This window comes from Micropterus salmoides, unplaced genomic scaffold, assembly GCF_014851395.1.
Source record: "Micropterus salmoides isolate LMB-PRFRI ecotype aquatic unplaced genomic scaffold, ASM1485139v1 Ms_hic_scaffold_7, whole genome shotgun sequence".
NCBI classification, from domain to species: domain Eukaryota; kingdom Metazoa; phylum Chordata; class Actinopteri; order Centrarchiformes; family Centrarchidae; genus Micropterus; species Micropterus salmoides.
In genome coordinates, this window is record NW_024044459.1 from 6,312,628 (window position 1) to 6,327,152 (window position 14,525).

The window sequence follows — 14,525 nt, forward strand, 5'->3', positions numbered from 1 at the left end:
TTGTATTAGTTTCTGTTTTTGTCTTCTTCTCACGCTCGTGTGTTTCAGGTGTTGGCGGCTCAGTGCCTGACAGCGCTGTGTGCCAGTGCTGGAGGAGGGGACGGCTGCACTGTGGCAGAGCAGCAGGAGATAGACGTCCTGCTCAGCGCCCTGCTCTCACCCTGCTTCTCTGTCAGGGACGCCGCCCTCAGGGTGAGCTTTGGATCCAGTTCATTGTCAAATTTGTTGAAGATGACCTATCCCACAGCAGAGTAAAAAAAGTGTATTACTGACACCACATGTTATAGTTTTCAGCTGTTTGTTTTGTTCATTGAAAAATGAAAACAGTTTGTAGATCAAGATGAAAATACTGCTATTAACATATTCAGTGGTAACCTTGGGTAACTGACACATTATATAGCCTATGTGTACTCCTATTTATACATGCTAGTAACACCCAGTCTCTGTGTGCTCAGGGATTGGTGGAGATGGAGTTTGCCCTGCCCACAGACAGCACAGAGGCCAGTGGGCTGAGTTTGCTGCGCAGGCTTTGGGTTGCCAGGTTTGACGTTGAAGAGGAGGGCCGAGCCTTGGCTTTAAAGTATGTGTTATAGGGTTTCTCACTCTTTCTACCAGCTGAGTGTTTATTCTTTACTATTCTTTACCCCCCCCCCCCCCCCCCGCTCTCTCTCTCCATCATTATGACACCATACTACCATGCCATTATTTGATTCATTAAAATTAAACATCAACAGTTAAAGTAATTTCTTGGCTTTTCCTTGCTGCTCAGACTCTGGGAGTCTCTGGATCTGGAGTTGGTCCCTGAGCTTTGCTCCCTGCTGATTGGAGACGTCACCCACCACGAGGAGGCCGTCCGTTCTGCTGCAGCCGAAGCTCTATCAAGCGCCGTGTCCGAGTACAGAGACCAGTCTGCCACAGTGCTCGGCCAGCTCACCGAGCTCTACCACCAGAAACTTTATGTGAGACCCTGCGCCGTTGCCAAACCACATTAGTACTCTTACAGCTCCGGCTAGCGGAGGAATTTGAGCTCAGAAACAAAGAATGATATTTTTGTATTTTTATTTTTTAAAGAGACCCCCTCCTGTGCTGGATGCCCTGGGCAGAGTCATCTCTGAAGCGCCACCTGACCAATGGGAGGCCAGGTAAATCTCAATGATTGTTTGCAAAGATAAGATATACCAGGGTCTTTTAACATTCTTATCTTGGGAGCCAAAATTGAAAATCAGTGTGTCTTAGGGACCCAAGCTCACAAATGCTGCACAATTAACCACCATAAAATCTACATTAGCCCCTATAAAACAAGCCAGAAACATTTGGATTGGTTCCAACAGGGAGCGATAAGATGCCAAATAATAGTAATGTTGATTACAGAGAAAGGCTCGAAGGTGCTTGTCAGAGAGTCAGCCTTTTATGCACTTTGACCTGTAATTTTGAGAATGATTATACCCTAACCCCCAGTCCTGGTAGTTTGCTTATGAATGTCTTGCTTAAGCTGTAATATATCAGATATTATCATAAAAGCAAATCCCATTAAAACAGAATAAATAGAAACCATGTCTTTCTTAAGCACTGAGCTCTTCTGTCACACACATTTCTTTGTCAGGTGTGGCATTGCTCTGGCTCTGAACAAGCTGTCTCAGTACCTAGACGAAGCTCAGGTCACCCCACTCTTCCTCTTCTTTGTTCCTGATGCTCTGAATGACCGCCACACTGAGGTGCGGCGCTGCATGCTGGACGCTGCCCTCTCCGCTCTCAACACACACGGAAAGGTACTGCTCACTACTTTGTTTCAACCAACTTCTGTAAATTGTATTGTATGTAGTATATGACCATTTATGGCTACCACTGGATCTTTATATAACAGGACAACGTGAGCTGCCTGCTGCCAGTGTTTGAGGAGTTTCTGAAGAATGCCCCACAGGACGCCAGCTATGATTCTGTCCGTCAGAGCGTGGTTATTCTCATGGGCTCCCTGGCCAAACATCTGGACAAAAATGACCCCAAGGTCAAACCCATTGTGGCCAAGCTCATCACTGCACTCTCTACACCTTCACAGCAGGTAAGCCACTCATCCTGCTTCTCATCCTGTATTGTTCAGAGTGTTGAGCATCCAAGAGTTTGAGTTGTTGTTTTTTAAACTGATCCCACTTCGTTGGCACTCTTTTTGGACATCATCCCCCATCAGGTCCAGGAATCTGTGGCCAGCTGTTTACCTCCTTTAGTCCCTGCCATCAAAGAGGACGCTGCAGGGATTGTAAGGAACCTGCTGCAGCTGCTGCTAGAGAGCGACAAGTATGCAGAGAGAAAAGGAGCTGCGTATGGGCTGGCTGGCCTGGTCAAAGGTCTCGGGATCCTGGCGCTCAAGCAGCAGGACATCATGACCACGCTGACCGACGCCATCCAGGACAAGAAAAACTTTAGACGGAGGGAAGGTCAGTGAAGTTTATCCAACCACTGAACTGGTTTTGTACTAATTTACTCCTGTTGATGCAGATATAATGTATGCCAGACTAGGTCGTCTTCATTTGCCTATGGCTCGAGTACCAGAAGCCACCATCTACTGGCACTCAAGTCTTCAGCAACAGAAAGTTTTTGTCTCTGATCAGCTGTTTGTCCCTATCCAGGAGCCCTTTTTGCCTTTGAGATGCTGTGTAACATGTTGGGGAAGCTGTTTGAGCCGTATGTGGTCCACGTGCTGCCACACCTCTTGCTCTGCTTTGGAGACGGAAACCAGTATGTCAGAGAGGTGAGCGGGCAGATCATATCCCAGAGTCCACTGTGTCTTCTGCATTAATATCTCGCTTTCTGCTCACGAGTGTCAAAGTTTATTCATTGTCTTACCTTTCGTAAATGTATCGTCATGAGCAAGAGGTCTTTCTGCATCACGCAGTGTTTCTGCATATCCACTTTAAAACATAGCAAGGTTCTATGAAACAGGCAGTTATTTAGGACAATTTTTAATATTTCCTGTTTAATTCCCTGTGTAATTTTTTGCTCCCTGCCTTCTCTTCCACCAGGCTGCAGATGACTGTGCCAGAGCTGTGATGAGGAACCTGAGTGCCCACGGGGTGAAGCTGGTCCTTCCCTCCCTGCTCGTGGCCCTGGAGGAGGAGTCCTGGAGAACTAAAGCAGGTGAGGAGCCCTTAACATGCACAGGATTCCTAGGCTTGAGAGGATGGAACATTTTGGGCATTTTTGGTTATCTCCAAGATTTTGTTAAATATTGAGATGATGTTATAAAGCGGAGGAAAATTATGTCCCAGCTTACATCCTACTGCACCTGTACTATATTATGCACTGTCTTGTGACACATTAAGATTTGAAAGTCATGAAGAATAGTTTTCAGGTACATCATCATTGTCTACTGATGTAATACTTGTGTGCAACTTTGTTATGAGTTTTCATATGAGTTTTTGTTTTCACATACAAATATGCGCACAATCAAGTGAGTTGTTCACTCAAACAGTTGCTTCTTGTGATAACCCCCCCCCCTTCTTTCCTCCAGGCTCGGTGGAGTTGCTGGGAGCCATGGCTTTCTGTGCACCCAAGCAGTTGTCCTCCTGCCTGCCCAGCATCGTGCCCAAGCTGACTGAGGTGCTGACTGACTCCCATGTGAAGGTGCAGAAGGCCGGCCAGCAAGCCCTCCGACAGATTGGCTCTGTCATCCGCAACCCTGAAATCCTGGGTAAGTGACTCGAGTCACTGGGGAGCTGTAATGCCCAATTCTAATTATAACACGGTTCTAAAATATTCATAATCTCTTTTTATTGTGTGTAGTGAACATCTGGGTCTGAACCTTTAATTTATTTATTGAGTTATAGTTAATGGGGCGAGTAAAAGTTGTAAAACCTGTGGGGAGCTGTGTAAAGTCTTATCAGACTTCTGTAGCTTGCTCCTCATCTCTGCTTGAGGCTACATGAGACGCTACTAGCACAACCCAAACTGTCAGCAGTTGAGTTGCATTGTAGGTAATGTAGGCACCTTGTTTTGACCAGGACAAAGAATGCATGGAATGAAAAAGTTCTGCTGCTACTTGATTTTTATCCTTTTATTCAAGTAGTCCATTGTGAGTCTGACAGTGAGTGCAATGCTAAACCTATACTCTTTATGTTAAAGCACATAGCATATTCAGCCAGAGAACAGCTTGTCTTTTAGGGCCTAAATTTTAGACTCCAGTTATACAAGGGTCACAAACTTTCAAATTGTCATCTGTACAGTGTAATGGAAGGCAGTACAAATGCCCAGCTTTATGTACTACCTCTGCGAAGCTAGTAATACTATCTTTTTATTGCGTCTATTCCAAATAAATCCCCTAATGAGCGGATCAATTTACAATATAATCCAGTCAAATACAATAACACAAACAACATTTAGTGTTATAATCAGAATTATTCCAACTGTCGTATGCATTAAGTGTACGTTCATTTGTCTTTTAACATTGCCAATCAGTTAGTTAGCTGATAAATGCTGCCAGAAAGTCTTTGTTTTAGACAATGCAAGCCATGATTTAAAACAGTACGGTTATAAAAATAACAACATATAGAAATGAGACTTTCAATCAAATAATAGTACAGTTTTAACAACTGCTGTTGATTACCACTGATGTTTAGTAAACTAGTATTTTAATGCTGATGTCATTGTTCGCCCCTTAGCCATTACCCCCATCCTGCTGGACGCTCTCACCGATCCGTCCAAAAGGACCCAGACGTGCCTGCAGACGCTGCTGGACACCAAGTTTGTACACTTCATCGACGCCCCCTCCCTGGCCCTCATCATGCCCATCGTCCAGAGGGCCTTCCAGGATCGCTCCACTGACACTCGCAAGATGGCCGCTCAGATCATAGGCAACATGTACTCCCTCACTGACCAGAAGGTACCCAGCGTTAACTAAATGCGACAGTGAACAAAAACTAAGTTCAGCTTTTACTAGTCCTCCAAACCAATGTATTCTGAAGACTTCCTTTTGCTTATGGTGTGATACATGTCGTTGTTTGTAGGACCTATCACCCTACCTGCCTAGCGTTATTCCTGGACTGAAGGCCTCTCTGTTGGACCCGGTGCCTGAGGTGTGTTTAGAAATATAAACGGCACTACCGAAATACGTGCTCTGTGTGTGTAAAGTTGAAGCTGCAGCTGCTCTTCTTCTCCTCCTCTCCAGGTACGCACAGTCTCAGCCAAAGCCCTGGGTGCCATGGTGAAGGGGATGGGTGAGTCCTGCTTTGACGACCTGCTGCCGTGGCTCATGGAGACGCTGGCCTCTGAACAGAGCTCTGTAGATCGCTCTGGAGCTGCGCAAGGTCAGTTCTTCTACACTCTCTCCCTCTGTCCCTTTTGATTGTTCTGCTAAATATCGTTCATCAGATGACTCGCTGAATGATTTGTGTGTTGGTGTCTTCAGGTCTGGCTGAGGTGATGGCTGGACTGGGGGTGGAGAAGCTGGACAAGCTGATGCCAGATGTGGTGCAAACTGCCAGCAAAGTAGACATTGCCTCCCACGTCAGAGATGGCTACATCATGATGTTCATCTACCTGCCCCTCACCTTTGGAGACAAGTTTACTCCCTACGTTGGGCCCATCATCCCCTGCATTCTCAAGGTATTGCTATTTTGAATCACATTTCACTGCGCCTTACTTTCGCTTGAAGATTTTCCAGTGATTTTAAAATTAGAAATACTTGTTATATACTCACCCTTTTCTCAGGATTCCCTGGATTTTTTGCAGAGAAAGAAATCTTCAGATTTACTGTAGAAGTCTATATATCTGTTGTTTGTTCACGATTCAGTACTTTTTTTTTGCCATTTCATCATAGTCAATAGGAATTTGGTTTGGAGAGCTCACACAAAACAATAACCCCTCTTCATATACAGTGACCACCTTAGGATAAAAGTAAATTAAGTAATAAGAAATAATTAAAACAATCATTCCTATACACTAGTGATTGAAGAGTTAAGGGCATGGAGTAAGTAGTAGGTCAAATACTTTTCAGTCTTTTTAAAAGAAGGGAGGAAGTTAAAAAGATGATTAGCATGGTCAGAGAAGTCATGAAGAATAATTGTGTCCCTTTTCCTTAATCTATTTTCGTAGATATCAGCAGGGGGCAGTAGCTACTTTTGTTTTGGAAACATTCAGTTCCAAGTTGTCGGCTGCACATTGGTTCACCGGGAAACCTCATTTCTGTAGCTGTTTCATTGTTGTTAGAAATAAATCCTGCCAGTGTGGTATCATCAGCAACAAAAACAACTTAACAGACTGGGAGTGGGAAATACAATCAGTTGTGACAGACAAAACGCATCACTGTGTGGAACATCTGAGTTAAAAATCAGAGACTTGGGGAGAACTTACTAATTCTGACCACCTGCCTCCTCCCCTGCTGAAGTCCAAGATCTACTGACGCAGAGATTTTTGGACTCCCAGTTGAAGAAGTGTATCATACAGCCTGGAAGGTAGAATCGTATTAAATGCTAAGCTGTAATCAACAAACACAGCCGTTGCAAGTTGCAAGTGACAGGGGCCTCATGGTGTTACAGAACAGAGTGCAAAATGATGTACTGGCATTTTGATAAGCCAAGGTATGTAGTAACTAGTTACATTTACTCCGTTACATGTAGGCCTACTTAGGTCACTTTTTTGAGTAAATTGTACTTGTCGGGTGGTAGTTTTAATGCAGCATACTTTTTACTCGAGTCGATTTTTAGAGAAAAGTCTTGACTCTTACTCTGTTACATTTGGATACATTCATTGCGCTACTTGTTTATTTATTATTTAATGCATTCATGATTCCGTTAAGAGGCAGCAGGTGGTCAGCTGGTCCCAGGTCTGCAGCCATGCTTCCACTTGACTCAAAGCAGCAAAATTGCTGAAACTATAGGCCGAGTGAGGCGGAGATGCAGGTGTTTTCATTTCTTAAGTTGCTCGTTACTCAAGTAATCTTTTGGTTTCGGTTTTGTCCACCAGGCTCTGGCTGATGAAAACGAATATGTGAGAGACACGGCACTGCGAGCCGGCCAGCGAATCATCAGCATGTATGCTGAGACCGCCATCGCATTGCTGCTTCCTGAGCTGGAACAGGGACTGTTTGATGACCTGTGGAGAATCAGGTCAGATTGAAATACACGGCAACACCTCAGTGATTGAATAAAATTCCCTCTTATATTGACAAGCTGTGCATCCATGTCGTCGTTGGTTTGCAGGTTCAGCTCTGTGCAGCTGCTTGGAGATCTGTTGTTCCATATCTCTGGAGTGACAGGAAAGATGACCACAGAGACCGCTTCCGAGGATGACAACTTTGGAACAGCTGCATCCAATAAAGTATGAAAACGTTTCTTTTTGTAAAAAAAAAGTAAACATTGTCTTTTTTTTTTTAACTTGCCATCACTAAGTGTTTATATTTATTTATCATTGATGCATCAAGGAGTGCTGACCTTTGACATTTTCTCTCCAAGGCTATCATTGGAGCTCTTGGCGCTGAGCGGCGTAATCGTGTCCTTTCTGGCCTCTATATGGGCCGCTCAGACACTCAGCTGGTGGTTCGACAGGCTTCACTCCACGTGTGGAAGATTGTGGTGTCCAACACCCCCAGAACTCTTCGAGAGATCCTCCCAACCCTCTTCAGTCTTCTGCTGGGCTTCTTGGCTTCCACCTGCCCTGACAAGAGAACGGTATTACTCCTTTGAACTTTGTAAACACACTCTGTTTTTATGTTCTCTGGTTGGCGCCTGTCAGCAGAGCCTTTTACTGATGCTGTGTGGTTTTAGATCGCTGCTCGTACACTGGGGGATCTGGTGAGGAAGCTGGGAGAGAAGATTCTCCCTGAGATTATCCCCATCCTGGAGGAGGGACTGCGCTCTGACAAGAGCGACGAGAGGCAGGGAGTCTGCATCGGGCTCAGTGAGATTATGAAGTCCACCAGCAAAGACGCAGTGAGTGACGAAAACGCTATAACACACACTTTTTCCCCCTATTTTACAAGGAAGTAGGATCACAGCTAGTGGGGTTGAATAAGATTATGATTATAGCTGCGCACGGCTGCGGAATTCAAAACTACAATCCTGCAAACGTGGAATTAAGGTCCTTTTTGTGCTAACAGACTTATTTTAAAGAAGCAGTTTAGTTTAAACCGTGATTTGATGTCGCCTCTCTTTCAAAGGTTATTTCACCATCCATGAAGTGAAAGGCAATTGAGCCTCATTAAGTGAAATACACACACACGTTTAGAATCTAAACAAAATGAAAATAAAAAAACATGTAAAAAGTAATAGAACAGCACAAATTAAAGGTGTGTACCCTTTAGATATCCAGGTTCATTTGGTTTGGTCTTTTGAAAACCTATTTGTCCAAGAGGCTGTGGAATGGCAACAGAGATTAAACATTGTGATGTTTGTTCTGTAGGTGCTGGTCTTCTCTGAGTCACTGGTTCCCACAGTGAGGAAGGCTCTCTGTGACCCCCTAGAGGAAGTCCGAGAGGCTGCAGCCAAAACCTTTGAGCAGCTTCATGCAACTATCGGTCACCAGGCACTGGACGACATCCTGCCTACCCTCCTCAAACAGCTGGTGAGGAGGGAACACGGACACAAATTTAGATTACATTCAAAAGTTTCAAGTCTGGCTTTTAATACACTGAATGTCTTTTCTCAGGATGATGAGGAGACAGCTGAGTTTGCTTTGGATGGCCTGAAGCAAGTCATGGCGGTAAAGAGTCGCTCTGTGCTGCCTTACTTGGTTCCAAAGGTAAAGTGTCACAGTCAAGTTTTCCTTTCTTAGGCCTTAATATGTTGTCTGGTTGTATCTGACTAAAGTGGGTGTCCTCTCTGTTGGTACCAGCTGACTGCTCCTCCTGTCAACACCCGTGTTCTGGCTTTCCTGTCCGCTGTGGCTGGAGACGCTCTGACACGCCACCTGGGGGTGATCCTGCCCGCCTTACTCTCCTCCCTCAAAGAAAAGCTGGGAACAGAGGATGAAGCACAGGTAATACCAGCATTCACAAGCTAGAATAAATTCAGCTTTTTGTTCTTTCCTCATAAAGAACTAACAATAACTCCTATGGTGTGTTACCTTTGCTTCAGGAGTTGTGCAGCTGTCAAACAGTGATTCTGTCAGTGGAGGATGAAGTGGGCCAGCGGATCATCATAGAGGACCTGCTGGAGGCCACTCGAGGCGCTGACCCCGGCCTCAGACAGGCTGCTGTCACCATCCTCAACGCCTACTTTTCTCGTACCCGCCTGGACTACAGTGCCCATACTCGCACCCTGCTGTCAGGTCTCATCCGCCTTCTGAACGACTCCAACCCAGAGGTCCTGTCTCAGAGCTGGGAGACCATCAATTCCATTACCAAGGTGTGCTGATGTGCAAATAGTAGTGGGCAATATTTGTATACACGTTGGTCTTGTTGTAAACAGTAAATAGTTTTTCTGCACACATTTACACATTATGGTGAAAAAAACAGGACAGATAATTTGATGATCTCATAATCAAAAGGTAAATGTGGCGTGTTGGTTGTTTCCCTTGTATAGAGACTGGATGCTAGTAGCCAGCTGGCTCTGATTGATGACCTGCATCGAGACATTAGATCAGCAGCTGCAGACGTTAAGGGTCAGCACCTGCCGGGTTTCTGTCTGCCCAAGAAGGTAAGAAGGCTCCTCCAGGACCTTATGACAGCATGATTTTGTTCTTTTTCAGAATCCTTTTGTCTTCCTGAGTTCCTGTGTTGTAAAATGACTAGAAGTTATGTGACTGTAACTCTGTCCACACTTTAAGAAACCATTGTTCAAAAGTGCCCAATCACATAGAAGCTTTTGCAGTTGTCTGTGCAGCGTTTCTTCTACAACAGTAGCAATCAGATTTAATGCAGGACAGGAATATTTAAGAGATGATACCTGGCAAGCTGTACATTTAATGATTGTAGTGAATCATGCAGAAGTAAAGAACCCTCTGACAAAAGTCCTCTCTTTCACCTTCTTACACTCAAGAGCAATTAAGCAGTTTATTGACAGATTAATCAGAAATGAAAATAATTGTTGCAGCCCTATTCATCATTTTCTCTCTCCGTCTCTTTGTTTCCACAGGGTGTGACCTGTATCCTCCCTGTCCTGAGAGAAGGTGTCCTCACTGGTAGCCCTGAACAGAAAGAAGAGGCAGCTAAAGCATTAGGAGGAGTCATCAAGTTGACCTCTCCTGAGGCCCTGCGGCCCTCTGTTGTCAACATCACTGGGCCGCTCATTCGAATCTTGGGAGACCGCTTTGCCTGGACAGTAAAGACCGCTCTGCTGGAGACTCTGACTCTGCTGCTGGCAAAGGTCTGTGGCTGCATCTCCCCACAGGACTTTAATTTGCCAAAAACACTAACACTTTTAATATCTCTCCACAGATGATCAAATGATCAGTCTGGATGTCACGATGTTTGGCTCTAACCTCTGAACTGTGTTTCTCCTCCAGGTGGGCATTGCCCTGAAGCCCTTCCTGCCTCAGCTGCAGACCACCTTCCTGAAGGCCCTGCAGGACACCAGCCGTGGTGTGAGGCTGAGAGCCGCTGAGGCTCTGGGCCAACTGGTTTCCATCCACACCAAGGTGGACCCGCTCTTCACTGAGCAGCTCTCTGCCATTCGCAATGCTGAGGATGCAGGAGTCAGGTGAGCACTCATACAGCAGACTAACACTGACATCTTTAGGAGTGACTTTAATCAACGTGCCCTGTCAACTGTTGCTCTAATCACACTATTTTTAGAAATGGAATGATTTATCTATTAATATCTCAGACCCCTAGAGAGACAACACACATTAAATCTGATCACATTTTAAATTTGGGATTACATAACTATATTTAAGGACATGACTGTAGTTTGAGGAGACACGTGATCAGAACAGTGTCACTGAGGTCGTTTCCACTCATATACAGAATATTATCGTGAAATGTAAAATTGTCTTTTGCTAGGAATCCTGAAACCACTTGGACCCCTATTTCAGAATCAGTGGTTCGTGGCCCCAGTTCGGCCCCAAGACAAAGTTGAGCGGGCTCACAAGATGATTAAAGAAAAATTTAAAATAAAATGTAAAATATTAGATACTTTCACCTATCAAATATAAAATTCCTCCCAACTCGCAACCATAACCTGTGATGAGGGCTTGCAAGCAGACACTACTCTGGTCACAAGCCAACAAGTTTGAGAAACGGTGGTCTGAAGGATGTGTGCTTGATGTTTGCCCATGTGTCTAAAAATGAGAAGCGTAATTGTGGGTGTTGTGTGGAATACTCACAAGCACAGACAAGGATGCACCTCAGAAAGAAGCACACAACACAAATTATTTATGGGCTGTGAAATGTTGTTTTTACGATTTGACATTTGTCCTAAAATATTCTTAACTAGAAGCCAATATTATAGGGTGATATTACCTTTGCACAGATATAAGTATTAACATACAGTATTTCTGCTGATAAACAACAAGACATGTCAGCCAAAATATACATCTGCAGTTATTTAAAAACCGTAACCATTACATAGTTTGTCCACCAGAGAGCACTGACAAAGTTTATTTTTCAAATGTGAATTGTCCCACTCAGTACATATCATTGGTCACATTTCTTTGATAACCAAATTTAAGAGATCAAAAATGTATGTTTATGTTGAAAAACAATATAGTGTTATCAGATTTTTTTAAACTCAAATATCAATTGGTATCTGCTTACAAAATGCAAAATAAAAATCAGCCAGGCTCTATTCTCACCTCAGTAAAAGAACTGCATGAAATGGGACTGACTTTCTAGGGTTCAGTGGTATGGTTCATGTTTTTTTAAATATTCTTTTATAAAAGCTGGTGTTTTTAGGGTATTTATTAGTGTGTAAAATGTGTGCTCTTTACCCCTCTCACAGGGAGACTATGCTCCAAGCCTTGAGGTTTGTCATCCAGGGGGCTGGTTCAAAGGTGGACCCAGCCATCCGCAAGAACATCACCACCACATTACTAGGCATGCTGGGACATGATGAGGTATGACAGGAGGAGCCAGATGCCTTGCAACAGCAAGTAAAGCTAGGAAGATATTTTTTAAATCTGTGTCAACAAGCCCATGTTTCCGCCCCAGGGCATGTAATAGCTGCTGAATACATTAAGTAATTACCAATGAAGTATAAACGTATAAACATCTAGAAGTTTTTTCAGAAAGTTGCTCCGCGGTGTCGTTTCCTCTCTGATCGCAGTATAAAAACGGAAGTCAGGCAGAGAGGATGTGGTTTTCTAAAAAGGTGGTTTTGAGCCTCCATGTCAGTTTGAGCGTAAATTACTCTCAACCTGCCTCCGTCTTTCTATTCGCATGAAGGATGCAACTCGTATGGCGTCAGCCGGCTGTGTTGGTGAGCTGTGTGCCTTCCTGTCAGAGGAGGAGCTGAAGAACGTGTTACTTCAGCACATCTTGGGTTGGTATTTATGCAAAGTTATCACCACAACCCATATCATATTATCTGAATAATGTTAGGTTGTCTATTTTAATGTCATCAATGCCCTTAATTGCTGTTTATCACAACTGACTTGGTGTACAGACTGAAATAATAACAGTGACTTAGTAAATGTGTGTTTTGCTTAGTTTTAGCAAAACACACATTAGTATCTTGCCCTTTTTTTTTTTTTAGATATATTTATAGCAACACATCTCATAATATATTTTTCCAACATATTTTGATTGAGCCTGTGTGTATGTGTTCACTCAACTTCTGCTCCTCGTGTGCATCTGCAGAACCGTGAGAGCATGAGCTAATACATGTTTTCCTCCCTTTAGCGGACGTGTCTGGTGTTGACTGGATGGTGCGTCATGGTCGTAGCTTGGCCCTGGCCATAGCTGTCAAGTCTGCTCCCGAGAAGCTGTGTGAGAAGGAATACTGTGATACTGTGACTGAGACAATTTTGGCCAACGCTACAGCTGACAGGGTGAGGAGGAAGTTTGCGTGGCAATCTTTACTTTGACAACATGTGTCTCACATCTCTCATGAACTGATACACATGTTTGCAGTGAATATCCTGTACAGGTCACCTTTAAAGAAATACTTCGGTATTTTGGGAAATAAGCTTATTTGTAATTGTGGTTTTGGTGGGAGTTGTGCTGAAACAGTTTTTTGGCTGTAGTCTGGTTGTTACTGTAAGGTTGCCAGGCAACCAGCGGAAACCCCAGGAAGTTACTGCTTCCGGCTAAGAAATAGTCTAGCCGTCAAACCACAATTTGTTGATTTTAAACTGATAAAACCAATGAGATATATAACGCTTTAATTAGTGAAATTTAGAAGTGCTGGAAGGCGGATTTTGTTAGCTTTGAACCAGACCTAGAATTTCATCATTTTAGGCGCTAGGCCACTTGGCCTTTGGTGTTCATTTTTGAGGGCATAAAGGCCAAATGCCAAGGTAGCAAGGCCATCAAATAAAACAAGGATTTTAAATTCACAGATATTGTGAATTTATCCTAAGGATTAAGAAGGATGATTTTATTTTTATTCAAAAAAATTTGTTAATGCTTGTCAAAGACAAAATGGTGCACGATATCATGTTGTTTGTATTTTATTTGAATGTCAGGAGAAACGTACTTTATGTCAAAGCTGCCACAGCAACTACACAGTCAACAACAGGAACTAATGCATGAGAACTGCAGGGAGATGAAGTGGGAGAGACGGCGCCTGGACGAGAAAGAGATGTGACCCACGAACATTTCATCACAGTTTCTCCTAGTAAGGAGCCAGACGTTTTGTAGTGGAGACAGTGTCTGTCTGACGCTGTTAGCAGAGACTCCAATCTGCAGTGCAGTTCATACACTTCACTGATAAACCTCTGTAAACTGAACTGTAGGCTAATATTAGGCTTCATGATCAAAGAATGTTTTATATCCCGTTGACACTTCTGTCCATATTGGCGCTCCCTCTCTCTCGCTCCTCCCCATGAGCACTCTTGCTTCACATTGACATGTGCATAGACTTTACAAAAAGCAAATGTTTCTGCCAGTCACCGGATAACGCTAAATAGCCAGCAAAACCCAAAACTTGCTTATCTTATTGACGCATCTCCCTGCCCATTATGGCCAATCCGACTATATTTTCTTGACTATGGTTTCTTGTCTTTTCTTCTCAGAAGTTCACTCAGTCACAGCTTTGCGGCACTGACACATCAGGACCACTTTGATTACGTCTCCTGGTTGGCCAGTGCTAGATTTATGTCAAACTGTCATCATTAAGAGTCCTGTTTTCCAGCACTTCATAGCAGAATCTAAATCAGCCCACTGTGTGCGCATCATTTCACATGATGTTGCGTAATAACAATTCAGAATCTCAACAAAACACACTGATGTTTAAAAACTGTAAACTTGACAGGAAAGAGGCATAGAGGAGGCAAAATCAGCAGGGACAGTGCTGGCTAGGCATTAAGTCCACTATGGCTGCAGAAACATTATTTTCCCGCCCTACTTTAGACAGAGCCAAGCTAGCTGTTTCCTTGTGTTTTCACGCTTTATGCTAAGCTAACTGTGTACTTGGATGCTTCATATTTACTGTAACGACATG

The 14,525-nt window shown here is 43.8% G+C and overlaps 1 protein-coding gene across 1 annotated transcript in view; it reads left to right on the forward strand.

Moving 5' to 3' along the window:
- gcn1 (GCN1 activator of EIF2AK4) overlaps nt 1-14,525 on the forward strand; it is a 29,039-nt gene that overhangs the window by 12,484 nt on the left and 2,030 nt on the right. Inside the window, exons 27-54 of the mRNA XM_038702849.1 lie at nt 49-192; nt 456-580; nt 770-959; nt 1,072-1,142; nt 1,604-1,769; nt 1,865-2,059; nt 2,186-2,432; nt 2,625-2,746; nt 3,018-3,132; nt 3,506-3,685; nt 4,653-4,873; nt 4,998-5,066; nt 5,159-5,297; nt 5,399-5,595; nt 6,955-7,097; nt 7,191-7,308; nt 7,443-7,658; nt 7,755-7,919; nt 8,389-8,550; nt 8,635-8,727; nt 8,821-8,964; nt 9,063-9,332; nt 9,510-9,623; nt 10,062-10,292; nt 10,432-10,625; nt 11,865-11,979; nt 12,308-12,404; nt 12,764-12,912. Coding sequence (XP_038558777.1) covers nt 49-192; nt 456-580; nt 770-959; nt 1,072-1,142; nt 1,604-1,769; nt 1,865-2,059; nt 2,186-2,432; nt 2,625-2,746; nt 3,018-3,132; nt 3,506-3,685; nt 4,653-4,873; nt 4,998-5,066; nt 5,159-5,297; nt 5,399-5,595; nt 6,955-7,097; nt 7,191-7,308; nt 7,443-7,658; nt 7,755-7,919; nt 8,389-8,550; nt 8,635-8,727; nt 8,821-8,964; nt 9,063-9,332; nt 9,510-9,623; nt 10,062-10,292; nt 10,432-10,625; nt 11,865-11,979; nt 12,308-12,404; nt 12,764-12,912 — 4,392 coding nt within the window. The remainder of the gene's footprint in view (nt 1-48; nt 193-455; nt 581-769; nt 960-1,071; nt 1,143-1,603; nt 1,770-1,864; nt 2,060-2,185; nt 2,433-2,624; nt 2,747-3,017; nt 3,133-3,505; nt 3,686-4,652; nt 4,874-4,997; nt 5,067-5,158; nt 5,298-5,398; nt 5,596-6,954; nt 7,098-7,190; nt 7,309-7,442; nt 7,659-7,754; nt 7,920-8,388; nt 8,551-8,634; nt 8,728-8,820; nt 8,965-9,062; nt 9,333-9,509; nt 9,624-10,061; nt 10,293-10,431; nt 10,626-11,864; nt 11,980-12,307; nt 12,405-12,763; nt 12,913-14,525) is intronic.